We start from the raw sequence: 18,630 nt of genomic DNA, 5'->3' as shown, positions 1-18,630 counted from the left end.
CACAAGAAAAGCCTCGATAAGTGCACGTATCTTTTTAGACATGCAGTCATCCAGCCCTGAGACAGAGTCGCAGGAGTCTCTTAGACTCAGCAGATTTTTTTTTTTTCCCCACATATTCATTGATACTCACGCTGCTAATAAGCAAGCTGCATGGCCTGAACTGCAGTCAGGCTTGTGGCTGGGACCGTTGGTTGTGTATTGTCAGATGCTGGTGCTGGTGTCCAGCTTTGCTTTCCCTGCTGGGAAAACCTTCCCTTTGGGCTGCGGAAAGCAATTCCTGGCTGAGATCCCCAGGAGCTTTTGAACTGAAGGGACTAAGATTATTAACCTTATTCATTAATTACGGCTAGTTTGGCTAAGCATATTTATTTTTTAAGGAACAGATGGGAGGAATTTGAGAGCTGAATAACAGCATAAACGGAATGCTTTTGGTTACAGGTCCCAGTTGACCCAAGTGGCACAGACCAAACAGCGTCCTCGTCAGCAGGGAATGAGCTGGTGGCGTTGGCACACGTTCACCAGCCATCGAGGCTTGTTGACAGTCCTGCTGAGTGATACAAAGTGTGCTAAGGAGGAAAGGGAGTGGTTGCTCTAACTTTATATGTGTTTGTTATAGGCAATCATCAAGTATTTACAAGATCAAGGAGTCCTTATCCTCCTGACGTCCTCTGCCTTGGCACGAGATGATGGTAAGACATGGCTACATAGAAACCAATATCTGTGCTTAAACATCCTGCCCTGTTTTAGAGACAGAGGGTGGGCACCCTCAGTCTAAACAAAAACTGTTGCTTTCTTTCATAGGATTCGACCCTAAGGAGCCCGTCAGCCTCCTGGCCCTGTTTCTGTTCACCTCGTCCCGCTCGGTGTGCCTGAGAGGTAGGGAGGTTCCCTTTGCTGGCTTCAGATGCTGTGTTTTGGGTGTGGGATCCTCACCAGAGGGTCCTTGCAGACACGTTCCTCTTGAAGAGCTGATTTCTCTGCTCAGAACCACCTACAGCTTTAGCGCAAAGGGTGTTAAAAAGAGGAGAGAAAAGTCCTGACTCTCTAGCTATGCTGCGTTTTAAGCTGATCTAAACCAGGTTCCTGCATTGCCCATTCCCTGCACATCCTTGCCCCTTTGCAGGAAGTTGATGGGAATGACAAATAATTACTTTTCTCCCTTTCAGTCAGTTTTCAGCAGCATCAGCTACCTGAACTATCTAATGTGTGCACATGGGAGTCTGCCTCCTGCAGAGCCTGGCTTACAACCCTAAAGGTGCACTGGAGCTGTGCTCAGGGGGCAAAACGACACATGGCACTTGCTGGACCGTGCATGGAGCTGATGTGATTTGCAAAACCAGCAGGAAAACGGCCTGCCCTAAAAAATAAGTTGTTTTTTGCTGAGATAACAAGTAAAATGGGCTTCATGAAAGGTCGCTGCCGGCGTGGGGAGGGAGAGCAGAGGTGGGGAACAGGCATTGCTCCCTAAAGAGCAGCGAGGGTTTGGAGGCTCTGCCATATTGTGTGACTTCTCTGCTGTGGGATCCGTAAATGCTGGTAGCGGGGCCATGACGACCGGTCAGGGTGCCTGACGGGGGAGGGAGGGAGGCAGGGAGATGGTGTTGGGCAGAGCCGCGGTGCTGTGCTGCCATCAAGGTGAGTCACGGCTCTGGGACCTGGGAGGTGAATCCAGGCTGTTTGTAGCCCCAAAATGTGCTTCTTTTCATGCAGAACAAACACAGAGGCACTAAATAAGAGAAAATAAAGATTGTATTTTGCAGTTTGAACCCGCAGATCTTGAAATGAGAATGAGCTTCAACCTCTGTTGCATTTGCCTGAAATTTTCTCTCTATCTGTTGGCTTTTTGCTGCACTATGTGGAAATATTCACCCTACAATTTCCTCTTGCGGACATGAAGAAAGTTACTGCTCTGCCTCCCCTGGGCAGCTTCATCTGCGCACCTCTCGCTGCAGCCACTCCACCAGTAATACTTCCAGCCTTGCAGATCCGCAAGCAACATATAAACAGGGGCCTTTTGCTCTGCATAACTCTGGCTTGCTTTTTGTTGAGTCATCCTAGGGACAAGCCAAGAGCCTGTTTATGCCAGCGCACACTGGTATTTCAGTCCACCTCTGCGTGAGTGACGGCTGGCATTGCTGACGGAGCTGCACAGGACATGCCCATCTCCCCTCCCCAAAAGATAAAATCGGCGGAAGAGCCGACAAAACCTACCAGCACATCCGAGCAGGGATTGCTTTGTCCGTTTCGGTGTTTAACCTCCAGCTATAAACTTTCTCCTTCAGGATCTGCATACGAAGTGGGCTTGTAAGTCGGGTGAAGACGTGATGGTAACTTGGCAGTGCGGGGTGCGAATGTCTTTGGTGCCTGAATGCAGTCAGCCTAACTTTAAGGACGTGCTGCTGGTGGCTGTGTTAGCGTGGCAACTTTTCTAGTTTCTTTTCTAGGCGAGAGACAGGCTCCTCCTGAGGCAGGCTGAAGATCCAAAGTGCCAGGTCAAACCTGGGATCAGGTTGTTGCTGTGACGCCTGAAGCAAGAGCCTGAAGTTGGGCGAGGTGAAGGGGGACAACGCATGGAGATCAGAAGGGAGGTGGGGATTGGCCACCCAGATATTGAGTTCTTGCTGACCAGCCCTGCACCGGTCACAAAATACCCTCCAGAGCAGAGGGATCTATTCCTGAAAGGCTGACTGCAAGCACTGTATGCTGGAGGAGAGGAGAACGGGGCAAGGAGGTATTTCTCTTGAAGGAGGTTATTGTGGAAGGAGCTGGTAGAGACAGGAGAGGGCACCAGGCGTAAGGAGCATCCCAGAGCGAAGACGGTGCAAGCAGCTGGTTTGTGGAAGGTTTGGGGCTGTAGCAGACGTTGCCTGTGGCTGGTGTTGATGCTAAAGAGGAGGCAAAGCCTGGGCAACCGGAGGGTAGCTGGCAGTGAAGCGAAGAGGCAGGGGGAGAGGATAATGTTGAGCGAACGCTCCACGTTGTTACGTGACGCGATGTGAACGTTGATGGCTTCCAGATGTTTTCCCTCTGGTGCCAGCAGGAGTTCTGCATGTGCTGTCCCGTTCTGCCTACGTGAGCGGCGTTACCCCAGCCAGCCCTGACTGTCCCCTGGGTCCGAGACCTCTTCTGGCTGGGATTATAAACTCTTTGTCTTTTACGGCTTCTCCTTTCTACGAAGATAAGCAGAGCTGTGCAGGGGTTTGCAATTGAAAAGGGATGGTTACCGAAGATGGCAGGGGTGCAGGGGAGATGCAAAGAGAAAAGGAGAGTGAAGGACGGACGCATTTGAAGTCACTCAGCTCAGACTCGAAGCATGAATAATGTTTCCTATTTCGAAACAAGCGGCCTCTGAAGCTGTTCCCTTCCTGCCCAGACAGCCGTCAGGAGGAATGTAGGGCAGGCGTAACAAGCCCACTGTGCAGACGTGCCGCAGCGTTCCTGAGCCAGCAGCGGAGGCAGGCAGCTGGGATCTGGCTCGTGGGGACGCCTGGGCTTGCCAGTAGCAAGGACCGGCATCGCTAGTGCAAGGCAGCAGCAGGGCCAATAGGCAAAGAAAATCACGCATCTGGGAGGGGAAGAGAAATGCCTTTGCCTTTCTGGGAAGAGATGTGACGGGGAAGGGCGCTGGGGTTGTCAGCCTGGCCGTACAGCCAAAAGAAACCTCGGAGTCAGATCATAACGCGCAGATGGGCCAAACCTGCGGGTGCAAAGCACCAACATCGGACCGCTGGGTTGCAGCGGATGAAGCCGGGTAAGTGTGGCTTGTGCGGAAAGGGAGCTCCACCGACAGGCTCTGCATATCTCACCGGCTCTCCAGGCGTTTCCAGACACCGAGAGGACGCTGCTGTGCCGAGCAGAGCCTGCTTCCACGGTGACGTCTGCGAGGACAGGCACGCTCAAGCTTTGGGACTCGCTCATGTTGATCCCTCTTGGGAGCTAAACTTTACGATACTACGCGCTGTACGTGGTAGGGCGTTAGTCCTGCTGAAACGAGAAGCACTGACTGTTTTCGGCAGGATCAGTCCTTCAGCTTTGGAAAATCACCCAGGGGTTCGTGTTCTTTATTTATACAATCCCCAGGTTTGCTTGGGGAAGACTCTGTTCCCCATCCCACTCCAGAGCACTAATGTGGTGTCTTCATGTGAACTGCGTCCACCTACGCTGACAGCAGGTAAAGATGGAGCTGCTGGAAGTTATATCTGAACAGGGACATAAACAACACGAGTGACCTGAAAATGGTGGTAGTCCAGACACCCTGCATGGGCAACCCTAAATTTAAACAAGTTTAAAAAAACCCAACAAAACCCATGTATTTTCAGAGCCCTGACTGTCCTAAATGTTGGATTTAGTGAGAATTGCTGGAATGAAGGGACTTACACCACTATGTGTGCGATCTCACCCTGTATTTTCCTGCAGAACGGGGCTAGCTGATACAACAGCAGTCTTTCATCTTAGTTTAATCCACTTTTGACTCCCACGTGCAATTCTTTTTTACATCCATCGAACCAGGACATCGCCCCTGGGGCTAGCTTTTTGTAGGTTGGCTTCTGGGGCTTTTTCATAGCTTTCATGTTTTCTTAGCATGCAACAGTGAGGTGACTTGGGGAATTTAATCCTTTTTTAATATGAGTAAAATTCTATTTTTTTTTTTCTTTTGCAGTTGAAAAGCACGATCCAAAAGATGAAAAGGAAGATAGCGATGATAGTGACATCTCATTAAAAATAGCTTCGGTTTTGCCTGGACTTCGCTATGCCTTACGGAAAGCCACCAGTTCTTCGTGGGGGGACGCAGTCAGCACCAGCATACGTATCAAACAACACTTCCAGGAATACACAAAGCTTGATCAAAATGCACAGCCCACCTCTGGCCAAACCAGCGAAGTTCCCCTTTCTTCTCTCCTCTCACCAACCGAGAATGAATGTGCTAATCCCTTCAAAAAATGCTCGGAGCAGTCCTTCTCCCAGCTGCAGCATTATCTCTCTGATCCCAGCACTTATACTCTGGAAATGTCGGCTGCCTTAGGATGTTTGACTGGCACTGTTCAGTCTCTTTGCTGCGATTCAGAGGCTGATCGTAAAGTGGACTTCTCTTCAGCGGTGCCACCGAGCCCTATTCCTGCCAACACAGCAGGGGAAATAAAAGTCAAAAGTGAAAACCCAAAGCCCTCAGCGTGGCTGGACCAAAGTGGTGAAGGGCCCACAAAAGACGTCAACTTGGCTAGCAAGCTATGGGTGCAGCAGAGCAGGAGGAAATCCAGCCGAGCCGTTGTGACCAGAACCAGGAAGAAATGGTCACCCCTCAAGATGCAAATGCATCCTATGGGGGACAGTGGCAGGAACAGGAAAGCAACCAAGAAGAAGAAAATTAGCATTGCGCTCTCTTTTCCTAAAAAGCCAGGGCTCACGGCCAATTCCAACGAGCCCATGCTTAAATTAGCCAATTTGCAGTTTCCGCACAGAAGGAAAAGAGGTAAGTGCTATATAAATGGGACTGACTTTCTCCTGCTTCTCCGGGGTATCCAGCCGGGATACTGAGGGCTCACTAGGAGCCATGTCCCCTCACCATCTTCCCGGGTGCCCAGAGCAAGCAGATGCCTCCTGAGAGCGTCCACATAGGTCTGTGGTGATGTCTCTACAGTCATGTCTCTACAGTCTCTCGTTCAGCCTGGGAAGGAGCCCAGGGCTGTGACAGGGGATTTCAGTGAAGGTGCCTGAAGCCCGGTGCAGTGGTCCATGCTGTTGCCTTCCTTTGCTTCCCGGTGACTGTGCACAGGGACATCAGCCAGGTCATGGTTATCGCATCCCTTGTCCACGGGCTGTCGATGGCTCAGGCAAGGAGCGGTTGCCAAAGCCGCAGTCATTACAGGCTGCCTAGGTAACCAGGTATCCTACACGGTCACGTTGTGACTCCCTGAGAGTCAACTTTCTTGCTGTGGCCTTGAGGAAGCAAGAAGCGTGAGACTGATCACGCCCAACTTACTCTTCTGAAAGCTGGTATCTGGCCTGAGCTGCTCATGCGAGGTGTCTCAATGGCATAAATTGTCCTCTGAAGGCTCCTGTGTCGCTGCTGAGGATAGGCTAAGCCTGTCCTTTTGAGCCAGTCTGAGCCTCTACCTGATCTGTAGAGACATTCAAAGTGGGTTGAGATGAATCTCGACCTTGGTGATGAAACGTGGCCGAGAACACCCCAAAGGAACCCCTCCTGGCGTTTACATACGTCACAGGTAGCGGTAGCGACTGTGAAACGGGCTCTCATGCAGCACGGGGGCTGGCATGGTGTCTGCCCACCGTGGGCTGAAGTCAGCTCTGATTCGTAGTCCATCAAGCTCTGTCCTGGGGCACGTTGCCTCAGGCCTGAGTGAGTTGCTGATGGATCTGGGAGAGGTTCTTGCATTCCTCTTGGAGAGGCAAATAAGTACCCTCAGGGTGCAAGTGTGGCAGGCAGGTATTGGAGTGACTTATCCCCAGAGAACACCTATTCTAGGCCAGGAAAGGAGGCTTTTAATGAGCTTAAGAAGTGATGCTTAATTTTTAGTAACTGCTTACTGATCACTCACATCAGTAGCAAACCCATTCGTAAGATCAGATGCACAAATCAAGTCGTTGAAAACTGCTGCTGCCAATAACTTCTAGAGCAGTCCTTCCACTTTCCATAACTGGATATTTTGCAATTACTCCTTTTAATCTGAATAGGTCTCAAACCAAAAGAAATGCCCTCTCTTTTCCTTGTCCCAGGTGCGGAGGTCCTGTCTGCAGAATTTGTACACAAAACACAGTCTGAACCTGTTCGGAAGGAAACCTCAGCTCCCGACGATCCTGGCTTGGAAACAAAGAGACCAAAGACACTGAAGAACCCAGACATGAAAAAAGTTCCTGTTGCTGAGACTGTCACGAAGTCAGTGAAAAGTAAGTTGCAAAAAAGTGTGGCTAACGGCCCATCGAAACCTCAAGCAAAGAAATCAAGCAGAAAGTGATCACCGTTACAGGATGTCCAAACCACACAGGGTCTCTTCTCAGTCCTTTCCTAAGCCCTCAGTTTGCATCCTTGGCAAACTGCTGGGCTACTTAAAAAGCCTGATTTTTAACTGCTGAGCTCTGAAACTGTCTTGAGGCAGCTCATGGACAGAGCGTTATAACCTCTGCTCGTAGCCAGCATCTGCCTAGATTTTTAGTCCCTTAGGTTGTAAATCCCGTCGTTTTAAAAAAGAGACGGGTTGTTGCAGCCTTTGCAGACCGACTGCAGCAGATTTAAGAAGCAGCGTGGACAGGCCCCAAGTGTAGCGTCTGCAGGTGCTGGCTGGGAGTCTGCTGTTAAACTGAGAACCAGTATTACAGCGCCAAAATAAATAATGGAACAGGAGAGTCGTTTTCTGTTAATTTGTCATGTTTTCTCACGCTAGTGCTTTGATGTCCTTTTTCAGATCTGTCTCTGGTCTTTCTTTTTCCCCTTCCTGGGGGAGGTGGACACTTTGGAGACTGGTTTAGCCACCTCAGCTCAGTTTATCCATTCTTCTTGGACTTTTCTTGAGACGTGTTCCTGAAACGTGGCACTTTTCATCAGCATGTGTGTATCAAATGCCGCCCCTCGTTGCCCCTGGCACGTGGGGGTTCCCAGAGTGGATCTGGCCAGTGCTCTCACACAGGCAAGGTGTCAGATGGGTCCTGCCGAATGCCAGAATCTGCCAAAAATGCAAAATCAGAGTGCTTAGGAGTAAGAAATAGTCAATTTATATCGAGTTCCCAAGGAAATTAAATGTAACACATAGGACTTTAGCACAGATGTAGTTTTATAAGGTTTTACTTGAAGAGAGATTTTTGTGCTGGTTTTTAGTAGAAGGCATTAACCTTGTTTAATGACTTCATACTGTTTTTACTAACATGGGCCTTGAGCCATGGTGAGGGGCATTTTTAACACTGAAAACTAAACGAACACCTAATTTGCTGTGCTCTGACTGCCTTTGGGAGCCCCCAGGTTTCTGCATGTGCTCCGAAGTACAGCTCAGGGCAGGTGATGCTCTTGAGAGGGTGTGCAGTGGGAAGCATGAGGGCAGGGGGTTTTTCTCTGTGTTTTAGAGGTTTGGGTTTTGTTTTTTTTTGTAACTGTGGATTATTGAAAGCATAGCACAGGGTTTATCTGAGAAAATTGCAAATACTCAAACTAGAAGAAAATTTAAAGAGGGGGAAAAAAAAGGATTAAGAAAACACTTAAAATATCTCAGGTTGTGTTTAAGTGGCCAAACTACCCTGTGCACAGAGGCCAAGGGAAATTTTGTTCACTCTGGATCCCGTGCCTTTTATTTCTGAGAATAAACCCTTTTCCTGAAGTTGCTTAGATCCCAAGTCTGGATCCTTTTGTAGCAGCCGTGAAGGTGGTTTTGTAGCACGATCATGGAGGTGGGTTTTTTTTAAGTGTGCAAATTCCATGTTGGAGAGACACTTTTTTCCTGCCAAACTGAAAGCCTGCTTTGAACCCCTTCTCGAGGCAGAGCTCTGGGGCCTTTACTTGTTCTCTGACTTTGTTTTTCTCATGCAGAGTGGAAGGAGCCATTCTCTGTCCCCCCGAGCGAAGTTTCTTCCCAATACCACGGAGCCGATAGCCAAACGAGTGAGAGCCAAATGAGTGAGATTTACCCAGGCGGCGTTGCTGATCTCGGTTTCGATCTAAAGGGGAACGACTACGAGTCCCACGCCTTGAACTTGCTGGCTGATCTGGCTCTGGGCTCTTGTATCCCTTCATTTATCCCCAGGGACAGCGAGGTGATCTCTGTGTCCTGCAGCCCCTCCAGCGACTCTGCAAAGGAGCAGCAGAGTCATCGCAAGCACAAATCCTTGCGTGTTGCTTCCGACCACGAATACCACAGGGTAGACAAGCTTGCAAAGGGAGCCACCTCCCCTAGCAAAGCATCGCCGAACCAGAAGCTTCCTCCTGCTGAAAAAATAGACTTAAATGACTTGGCCTCTGTTCCCAGGGAGAAAAGCCCTGGGATTTTCAGCAAGAAGAACAGTGTGAGCCCCAGCCCCGCAAAACCCCGTGCGTTGCATCCAAGAGAGACTCAAGAAGCTGCCGAGGTGAACAAGCACTCCTTCATCTCCGCCGAGCACTCGTACGCCTCGCAGATGCCTGAGCACTCGAAGAAACACACGTATCCCAGAGGTGCCCCCTACCCCGGACCAGCACCCGCCAGAAACGGGACCAGGAACGCCCGAGCAGGACTCCTGGTTGGGAAAGTCCTGCCTTTCCGCCACCAGCAGCACAGCACCCACCACCACCGGCCCTTCGAAGCTGTGACAATGAGGCGCAGGAGCAGCCTGCTCTCCCCTAGGCTGAAGGACAACTTTGCCAAGTCCCACACAGTGAACATCTGCGGCGAGTCCGTGAAGGTGACGTGCCATTGGGAGGCAGAGTATCTCTTCAGTTTGGACAGCAGGTACACCAACGATGCCCTGGAGAAAACCGTCGTCCGCGCCCTGCACGGGTAAGTCAGTCTGGAAGGCCGTCTGCAGGGGACGTCTCTTGCTGGACGTCTGGAGCGCTTTTGGAAGGGGGTATCTTTGCTCTTTTCTGCTTTGCTTTGCACGATAATTGCCTTTTTCCCCATGCTCAGATGCCCAGTTTTGCTGTGTTAAAGCTGATATGTCTTCCCTGCAGAGAAGGACTTGGGGATACTGGTGGGTGACAAACTGGACGTGAGCCAGCAATTTGCACTTGCAGCCCAGCAAGCCAAGCGTATCCTGGGCTGCATCCCCCGCAGCTTGGACAGCAGGCGAGGGAGGGGATTCTGTCCCTCTGCTCCGCTCTGGGGAGACCCCCCTGGAGCCCTGCGTCCAGCTCGGGGGTCCTCAGCATGGGAAGGACATGGAGCTGTTGGAGCGGGGCCAGAGGAGGCCACCAAAATGGTCAGAGGGATGGAGCATCTCTGCTGTGAGGAAAGGGGCTGAGAGAGCTGGGGGTGTTCAATCTTGAGAAGAGAAGGCTGCGGGGAGACCTTATTGTGGCCTTCAGTACTTAAAGGGGGCTTATAGGAAAGATGGGGACAGACTTTTTACCAGGGCCTGTAGCGACAGGAAAAGGGGCAACGGTTTTAAACTGAGAAGGGTAGGTTTGGTTTTGACGTAAGGAAGAAATGTTTTATGCCAAGGGTGGTGAGGCACTGGCCCAGGTTGCCCAGAGAAGCTGTGGATGCCCCATCCCTGGAAGTGTTGAAGGCCAGATTGGACGGGGCTTTGAGCAACCTGATCTAGTGGAAGATGTCCCTGGCATCGTCCCCCATGGCAGGAGGATATTGAACTAGATGATCTTTAAAGTTCCTTCCTAACACAAACCATTCTGTGATTCCCATGACTCTGCAGCTAGAATTGGTACCTAGAGCCACGAACAGAAGTCCTCCTTTGCAGCTGTGAGTTTCTCTTTTTTTCAATGAGCCGGAAAAACCGCATCAAGTGATCTGTGTCCGCAGCTGGGCATTTGCAGCCCCCCTGTATCTGTGCTTAGCACTGTGGGGAACCAGGAGGTGAGTTATCTTGTGCTGGTCAACTGGTGGGAGGATGAAGACGTTTCAGGCTGTGTTTGCTTTTCCTTCCAGGCCCTGGGACCCTGATCTGCCCGATGACGTGGAAGAGATGAAGCTGATACTTCATATGTGGGTGGCTCTCTTCTACAGCAAACCCAGCAAACTCCTAAGCAGCACGAGGAAGGTGGTGGAGCACAGCAACCCCAAGAAGTACGTCTCAATAAACAGCACTGGGGACTTTCTTGAGCTGAGTGATGACGGTGAGGATTGTTTTGGGTTGGAGATGTGCCCTGCGGACTCTCGGTCAGACCCTGACCAGACTCCCAGCAGCTCTCTGGATCACAGCACACATTGTCAGGGACCTTCCTGCCCGGAGGAGAGCCCTGCAGATTCCCAGACTGATGCTGATGGGACTCTCGGTGTTGTCGATAGTACAGTGTCATCTTCTTCAGGGGAGCTGCCCTGTGAGGAGGAGGAGCCTTCCTCCACAAGCTGTCCAGAGAGCCTTTCCCCCACTGAATATGCTGATGAGAGCCTGGCTGTGAAAGACAGGCAGCCAGGGGTCATTCCTGAGGAGCGTGTGCATGACGTCTCAACCATCGCTGTGGTAAGAGCTCGGGGTTTGGGTGATACGAGTCTACAGGGCACACAACGCATTTTACGCTTACGGGAGTAGGAGCAGACGTCCTTGTGGGCTGTCTTAGAACCAGGTCGTGGGGGTCCCCAAAACAGGACAGAAAAACGTCCCCCCCAGCATTTAGCTGCCCCAAGTGATTGCCACACAGCCGTGTTCAGAGTCACAATAAAAAAGAAGCTTTCAGGCCTCAGTCCGGGTTTGGATGTCCTCTTGGACTGAGCTGGCACCCCCAGGCACTGGCACGAGCTGTGTCTATCCCTGTCCAAGGGAGCGCGGCCTCGACACCGATGCTCTCCAATGGGGAGGAATCCCAAAGAATTAGAGCAATGAAGGTGTCGAGCTCGGCATCTGTCCCAGGTTTCTGCTGCGAGCTGTGCAAGCCTGACCGAGGTCTCAGACCTGCACTTAACTGAGGGAGGAGAGGAACCACAAACGCCTCAGACCGACACTCAGAAGCCTGCCTGTCTCCTGTGGGCAACTGCATTTGTCTGCCCGTGGTCGCAGCAGCCCAGACGTGTGACGGGACACGGCACAGCCTTTCCTCCGCTGGTTTGGGAGAGCTGAGGTTTGCTGGCTTGGAGAGGTTTCCCTCACACAGATAGCAGTGCAGTGCTTTGCAACATTTCCCTCGCCCCTCTGGCGAAGTTAGTTAACATTCCATTCTGGGTAGGGTTTTTTAAATTATTTTTTATAGTTTCTACAGTTTACAGATGGTCAGGAGTGGAGGTACTTGAGTAAAATTAAAACATGGGTGTCTGATGAACTTTTTCAAGCCTGAGTTAAAATAATTCCTTTAAAACTTCCCCTCTGAACACAGGGGCAGCTGCCGTAGGCCTGCAACTGTTTTGCACAAAGCAAAAAATATCCCAGTCTTTTTTACCACCTGGGTTTAGTGCTGTGGAGCAGGCAGCAGTGTTTTGGGAGGAAATGTGGGATCACTGTCCGTGGTGTCCGTATAGCTTTCTTGGACAGATAAACTCAGTAGAGATAAGAGGATGCTGCTACATACGTTACCTCTAGGCAGCAGCTGATGGCCCCTGCACGGTTTGGCCTATTTTTAAGCCATTTCATGGTGTAAAAGAAGATAGAAAGTTTCAAATCCTTTCCCTGGCTGTCTGTGGGACTCTGCTTCCAGTGGCTCACGTGGGGTAGGGATTCAACCTGGACTTATTTTAGAGACAAACTCCAACTAATGTCCTCAGATGCTGTTGGAATGGTTCTGCTCACAAAGTTTGAGCATTTAAAATATCCGTATCCCCCTGCATGGGTGTCTCAGCTTCTGCATTTGCCTCCCTTGAAGATTAACCTCTGAATTGTGTTGTTTCAGGAGGAGCCGCCCAAGGAGGGACTGCTGGACGCTACGATTGCCCCCAGCCCTTCCGATGAGCTCGGCAACGCTGGCAAGCCCCCAGCTGCGCTGGGCAGGGAAAACCCATGCAACCAAGCCCCAAATTCCAGTATAGCTCCCTGGAGCGATGCACCGAGCGCGCTGCGTGGACGTGGAGAGCAGCCGAAGAGCGGGTGGGCAGCAGGGTCAGGGGGTGGCCCCGGCCCTCCTGAGGAAGGGGAGAACACGGGAGATGCTGGGCACTGTACGGAGGTTGAGGATGGCAGCTGGGCCATCAGCAATGGACCGCAACGTGGCTGTGATTCAATGCTCTTAGAAACGAATCCCGAAAATGCAAAGCCCGATGGAGTTGGTGGGGAAGGGAAGGAATCACAAGACCCCTTCAGACATCCAGAAGAAGAGGAGGAAGAGGTGGAGGAGAGGAAAAAAGAGAAAGAGGACTCTGAATATGAAAGCACAGTCCTGAGGCCTGGTGATTTAGCATTTTCTGAAAGCGGTGATGCCGACATGGAACATGAACACAGCGAGCAGAAGCCAGTGAATTCAGCATGTCTGAAGGACTTTGCCCTTTCTGAAGAGGGTCCCGTGCCCAGCCCCACTGCCTTAGCATCCTCCTGCCTGGGCAGATCAACACCAGTGCTGTCAGATGGGACCGGGACTGGGGTTGGCCCTCAAGGGCTTCTTGGTGAGATGGCACCAAGCCTGCACACGTTGCAAGAGCCCTGGGAGGCTCTGGCCACCTCGGGTGTGGAGGCAAACGTTGTTGGTTTGGCACACACAGCCAGTCCAGCCGATGCGGGGTCGTCCCATGACAGCGGGTTGATGCTGTTGTTACGATTTGATCCGGGCCTTGTCTGTGGGGCACAGCCAGACAGCATTACAGGCAACGCGGGGCCTGCCGGAGAGACGCTCAGGGACAGCTTGGAGCAGAAAGACGAGGATCGTGCGCCCTCTGCAGAAACATGGGCGCTTGCTGGGGGCGAAGCTGCCAGCACAGCTGGCCTCGAGTCACCCTGCGGCCAGGGACTGTCACTAACCTCGTCCCCTGACTCCAGCTCTGTCTGCCTCACGTCTCTTGATGGAGCAACAGATCCAGGGGCTGCTCAAGAGGAGCAGGAGGCCATGGCAAGCATCCAGTCTCCGTCAGAGAGCGGCCTGGGAGGGAGCAGCAGCCTTTACCAAAGGTGCGGAGGCGATGTTTATGCTGACCTCGCTTTGCTGAGCACTGGTGAATCAAACCAAGAAGGGAACAGGTTTTTGGTGGAAGAACAGCGTAGCAGCCCTTCTGCCAACCAGACAGATGTGCTGGGTGAGTCGTCGGGAGCAAGTGATGGCCAGGGCTTCGCCTTCGATGGTGCAGCCTTAGCAGGTGACTCTGGAGCTGGGGAGGGTGATGATGTGTGCCTTGGTGCAGAGAATTCCCCCAGGAGCGATGAAACGAACACAGGGATGGTGACTAACCCACCGCAGGAGCCAGCAACCTTTCTTCATGACCTGCTGGAATCAAAGCCCTCCTCCTCGGTGAGAGAGGGGATGTCTGCCCTGAAGGAGCATCCCAGGCAGCAACAGAGCTCCCCAGACAGCCTGTCCCCGCCTGCCCACGCACGCTTGGCTCCAGCTTCTCCCCCCCAGCAGGACCCTCTCCCCTGCGGCGGAGATGCAGACCCCCACCACCACTTGTTAGAGCAAAGGGAGTGGGGGCCAGTTCTGTGCCAACACGGGAAGTCCTGCGAGCAAGTCGGTGCTGCAGAGGTGAGTGTGGCTGCCGAGAGCCCGGACGGCTCCTTAAAGCCCAGGTGTGCAGAAGAGGTGAAAAAAGACATGGGTCCGTGCTGTGCAGAGCCGGCAGAGAGCTCCCCCGTGGATGTGCTTGTGCCGCCGGGTGATCTGGGATCAATGCCTCCTTCTCCTCCCCATGGTCACAAGGCAGGTCTGCACAGCGCTGAGCGGGACTCAGGCCTCGGTGTGCACCCCAAGACGCTCTGTCCTGGCACGAGTCCGGCTCCAGGCGGTGCCCTGTGGTCCTGCTGCGTGGGCACCTGCCCCAGGTGTGCCAGCCCTGGGGGCCAAGCAGTGGATGCGGTAGGGAGCCACGAGAAGGAACCCATCCTGCCTGAGGATTCAGGAGGAAGCAGCATCCCTCTTGCCAGTCCTACATCTTTTTCAGCAGGGGAGTTGCTCATGCCACTGCGCGAGCCCCAGTCTGTGTGTGACTGGGGCGAGCACGAGGCCGAGGGATCCGACGTGTTTGCTGATCTGCACCATGCCAGCGTGGAGGTGGGAGAGGGAGAAATCCCCGCTCTCCCCTCCCCGATGTTGCCGTTACGTGCGCACGGGTGGCTCTCTGGAGAAAGCTTGGAGCTTAGTGACGCTGAAGATATTTCGAACGTGCTCCCGAGGGCAAAGCAGCTCCCCAGCAAAGACAGACGCGTGGGCTTGACCTTTGAAGATCTGTTTGAGACCTTCTCCGGCGACTCAGACCAGGAGTATTTTGGGGGGACTTCACGGAGTTTCTACAGCACGAGATCTGTGGATGCTGCGGGCACAAGGACTAACTGCGACTCCTCCTCCACAAGCTCAGCGCGCGCGGAGGGGCGCAGGGAGGACTGGGGCTCGCTGGGCACGGAGTGGGGCCGCTCACGGGCTGAGCGCGGCTGGCCCAGCGGCCCGGGGGAAACCAGCAGCGGGCATGTTCCACCGTACGTCAGTATTAGGGACGGCCAGGGGATCGCCAAGAACTACCGGAACTTCGTGGTCACCAAAAAGTGCCAGGAGAGGATGGGAAATTCGCAGCCTTCAAAGAGTTGCAGCCGCTGTGCGGAGCAGTCTCATTTGTTGAGGTCACTGATGGGGACTTGGAGGGGTTTTGAGGAAATCACTCAGCACACTTTGGACATGGAGTGTCTTCGTTTCCATTATAAGCTAAAACAAATCCTAAGGAGTGGGAAACCACCCTTTTCTACCTCCAAAAGCATCTTTCCAAAAGACTTATCTCCCCAGGTGATGTTTAAGACATCGCCTGTGCGAGAAGCTCCCATCCCACTTTCCCCGAGGAGCAGGAGCCCTTTGCAGGTGACAGTCCTGCCCTCCGACACACGGCTGAGCGGGCTCGGCTGGCACCGGCGAAGCGGCTGGCATGGGGACCCGTGTAGCCCGTGGCAGGACACCCTCCGCGACGAGAAGAGCAGGGCCAGATCCCAGCGCCAGGGCCGCACGGCTCCCTTCCACCTCAGCAAGCTCAAATACAATAACGAGCTGCAGCACTCGCAGGGGGACATCGCTGTCATCCTCGACGAGTACGCCGAGTTCAACAGGGTGATGCTGAGCAGGGCTGAGGCGGGGAGCGAGGGCAGAGGGCCGGTCCCGGCACACGGGGAGGCGGCGAGCAAGTGGCCGTGCACGTCCCTACCTGGGAGGATGGCCGCCTTCGAGATGATCGCGGACCTGTGCAGCACGCTGCGTTTCCGCCTGCGCAGCGTGGCCAAGGAGGCCTGCAGCCACGCCGGCATGTTCTACCTGGTGGAGACGGGCAAGGACCCTTTCTTTGCAAGCGTGAAGGTAACAGCCAGTCCCACCAGCCTGGACGGGGATGGGTGGCCCTGGGGTGAGAGCTGGGGGCAACCGGAGCAGGCGCAGGGCAAGCTTGCTCAACCCAACATGGATGGCGTTTGGCTCCCTTAAGCCTGGAGCCGTCTCTGCCGTTTCATCTCAGCTCCCACTGCCAGAAACTAGAATCACAGAATCATTTAGGTTGGAAAAGACCCTTAAGATCATCGAGTCCAACCATAAACCTAACACTGCCAAGGCCACCACTAAACCATGTCCTCGAGCACCACATCTCCCCGGCTTTTAAATACCTCCAGGGATGGGGACTCCACCCCTGCCCTGGGCAGCCTGGGCCAGGGCCTGACAGCCCTTTCCGGGAAGAAACTGTTCCTAATATCCAATCTAAACCTGCCCTGGTGCAGCTTGAGGTCGTTTCTTCTTGTCCTATCACTTGAATGTTCCCCAGGCCAAAACAGATCAGAGTTCATGCAGGAGCAGCCCAAACTCAACCCCTGCAACGTGGCTGCTGCTTGAGCTCTCCTTAAAGGGTTGGAAACTCGGGGAGGGCGATCGCATGGGAAGATTTGCTGCTCCAAAATAGCGAGGAGGCCCGATGTGTGGTACGCTGAGATGCTCGAGGTGGTTTTCTAAAAGGTTTTTGCTGACGGAGGTAAATGGCTGCTTCTCCCCGCTCTGGCTGGAGCCCCGGCCCGGGGTGCACAGTGCCTTTGACAGACGGACACCATAGGGTGCCTGGTTGGGGTCGCCGTCTCGTTCCTCTGTCCTTGTCCCCAGATATGTGTGTGCCGGGAGCGTGGCACCGCTGTTGTGAAGATCTTCTCCGTACAAACCTTCTTACACGATTTCTGTTTCAGACCTTGCTGAAGAAAGACGGCCGCGTGGAGATCGAGCCTCTGAGCTTCTGCAAAGCGAAGCGCCCGGGTGCTGACAGGCTGCTCGTCGTCATCAGGAACGAGGACATTTCCTCGCACATCCACAACGTAAGGCCCGAGTCCATCTTTTTTTTTTTTTCCTCCCAGCACCATTTTTGAATATCAGGATCCATTTTAAAGGTTTTTAAATTGTACGGTATATATAGCTGTAGGTTGAATTGTCAGTCTCTGTGGAGACACTGTTCCCTCCACGGAAAGAACAGTGCTTCGTGAAGAGCTGTTAAAAACAAATGTCTCAAAACCATGAAGCCTGTCAGTTCTGCTTTTCTTCCCTCTCCATTTTTGATCGCTGAATAACATCACTTGGAGTAGCCCAGCTCAAAGGAGTCAGGCTGGGCTTATCTTGTGTAACGGAGCGCTTCAGCTGGGCTTTGGCTCGTGGGCTGCAGTGAATATTGCAGCAGACTGAGCTGCAGGTAGCTCCCTGTATCAGCATCCGCAGCTTTGGGGTCAGGCTATGGAGACGTGAGCGTCGGGGTGATGCGGGCAGAGGACAGGGTGGGCTCCCCGGGTCTCCCAGGAGCGGCTGTGAGCTGCAGAGAGGTGCAAATGCTGTTGAAACACAGCTGTGTGCGCAAAAGCATGTTTGCCTTGAGCAGGTCCCGTGCTTGCTGGAGCTAAAGCACCGTCCGAACGTGGTGTTTGCCGGAGTGGACAGCCCCGAAGATATAACGGGTCGCATGTACCAGGAGCTGTTTCATACCGGTGGCTTCGTGGTGTCGGACACCGAGCTGTTGGAAACGGTAACGCTGGGTGAGTCTCGCTGCGGCCTCTCGCTTGGATGCAAACACAGCGTTGGCTCCCAGCCTTGTCCGCTGGTTTGCCCACACCTCCCGAAAACTTGCCCTGGGCATCCTCTGCTCCTGCTTTAGTGGGGGCACTTCTTTCCCTCCATTTGACATTTGTAGACCCCGTCTGGATCGCGGGTCTGGGTCGGGGCTCCCAAAACCATCTAAGGACAGCGAGGGCCACCAAGAGGCTCAGGGGCTGGAGCAGGGGTTGTACAAGGACGTTCAGCCTGGAGAAGGGAGGGCAAAGGGGAGGCCTTGTTGCCGTCTTCGGCTCCCTGATCGGAAGGGGCAGAGAAAACGGAGCCACGCTCCTCCTGGAGATGCGCAGTGATGGGACGAGAGGTGACAGGGACAAGTTGCTCTTATCCTTTTGGATGTTGGGCGGGGGGGAACTCTTCAGTAATTGTGTTCAGACATCAGGACAGGATCCCAGTTTCACGACCCGGGTTGTGAATCTCCATCCTTGGAGATATTCAAACCTCACCTAGACAAAGCCCCGAGCAACCTCAGGTGGCCCAGCTTTGAGCAGGGGTTGGGCCAGGGACCCCCCGGCACCCTTTCCACCCTCGGTGACCCCCCGCCTCTTTCTGTCCCTCCAGGCCAACTGAAAGAGGTGGTGAAGGTGCTGGAGAAGCTGAACAAAAGCGGGAGGTGGAAGTGGCTCCTTCACTACAAGGAGAGCAAGAAGCTCAGAGAAGGTGTCAGGTAACGGCTCTGCGGTGGCAGCTCCTGCTGTCCTCGTCGCCGCAGCAAGGATGTCCCCACCGTGGTGGACTGTGGCATCCCTTGCAGGGACACGGGGCGAGTTAGGCGCCTCTGGTTGGGTTTTGGCCTCTTACAAGAT

At 53.4% G+C, this 18,630-nt stretch overlaps 1 protein-coding gene across 4 annotated transcripts in view; it reads left to right on the top strand.

The window, feature by feature from the left end:
- Window positions 1–18,630, top strand: part of TASOR2 (transcription activation suppressor family member 2) — a 45,154-nt gene that overhangs the window by 22,811 nt on the left and 3,713 nt on the right. For 2 of the 4 annotated variants that reach the window (XM_087765646.1, XM_087765647.1), the window contains exons 12-21: window positions 617–689; window positions 802–876; window positions 4,661–5,470; window positions 6,736–6,906; window positions 8,534–9,476; window positions 10,584–11,118; window positions 12,476–16,054; window positions 16,918–17,043; window positions 17,595–17,748; window positions 18,386–18,491. In XM_087765646.1, the coding sequence (XP_087621772.1) occupies window positions 617–689; window positions 802–876; window positions 4,661–5,470; window positions 6,736–6,906; window positions 8,534–9,476; window positions 10,584–11,118; window positions 12,476–16,054; window positions 16,918–17,043; window positions 17,595–17,748; window positions 18,386–18,491 (6,572 nt within the window). The other 2 variants (XM_087765649.1, XM_087765648.1) reach the window with 2 other exon arrangements.

This window comes from Nipponia nippon, unplaced genomic scaffold (genome assembly GCF_047370975.1).
Source record: "Nipponia nippon isolate SJK-2023a ecotype South Korea unplaced genomic scaffold, ASM4737097v1 scaffold_3, whole genome shotgun sequence".
NCBI classification, from domain to species: domain Eukaryota; kingdom Metazoa; phylum Chordata; class Aves; order Pelecaniformes; family Threskiornithidae; genus Nipponia; species Nipponia nippon.
The sequence above is the reverse complement of the archived record's forward strand: the minus strand, read 5'-3'. Positions and strand labels throughout refer to the sequence as shown.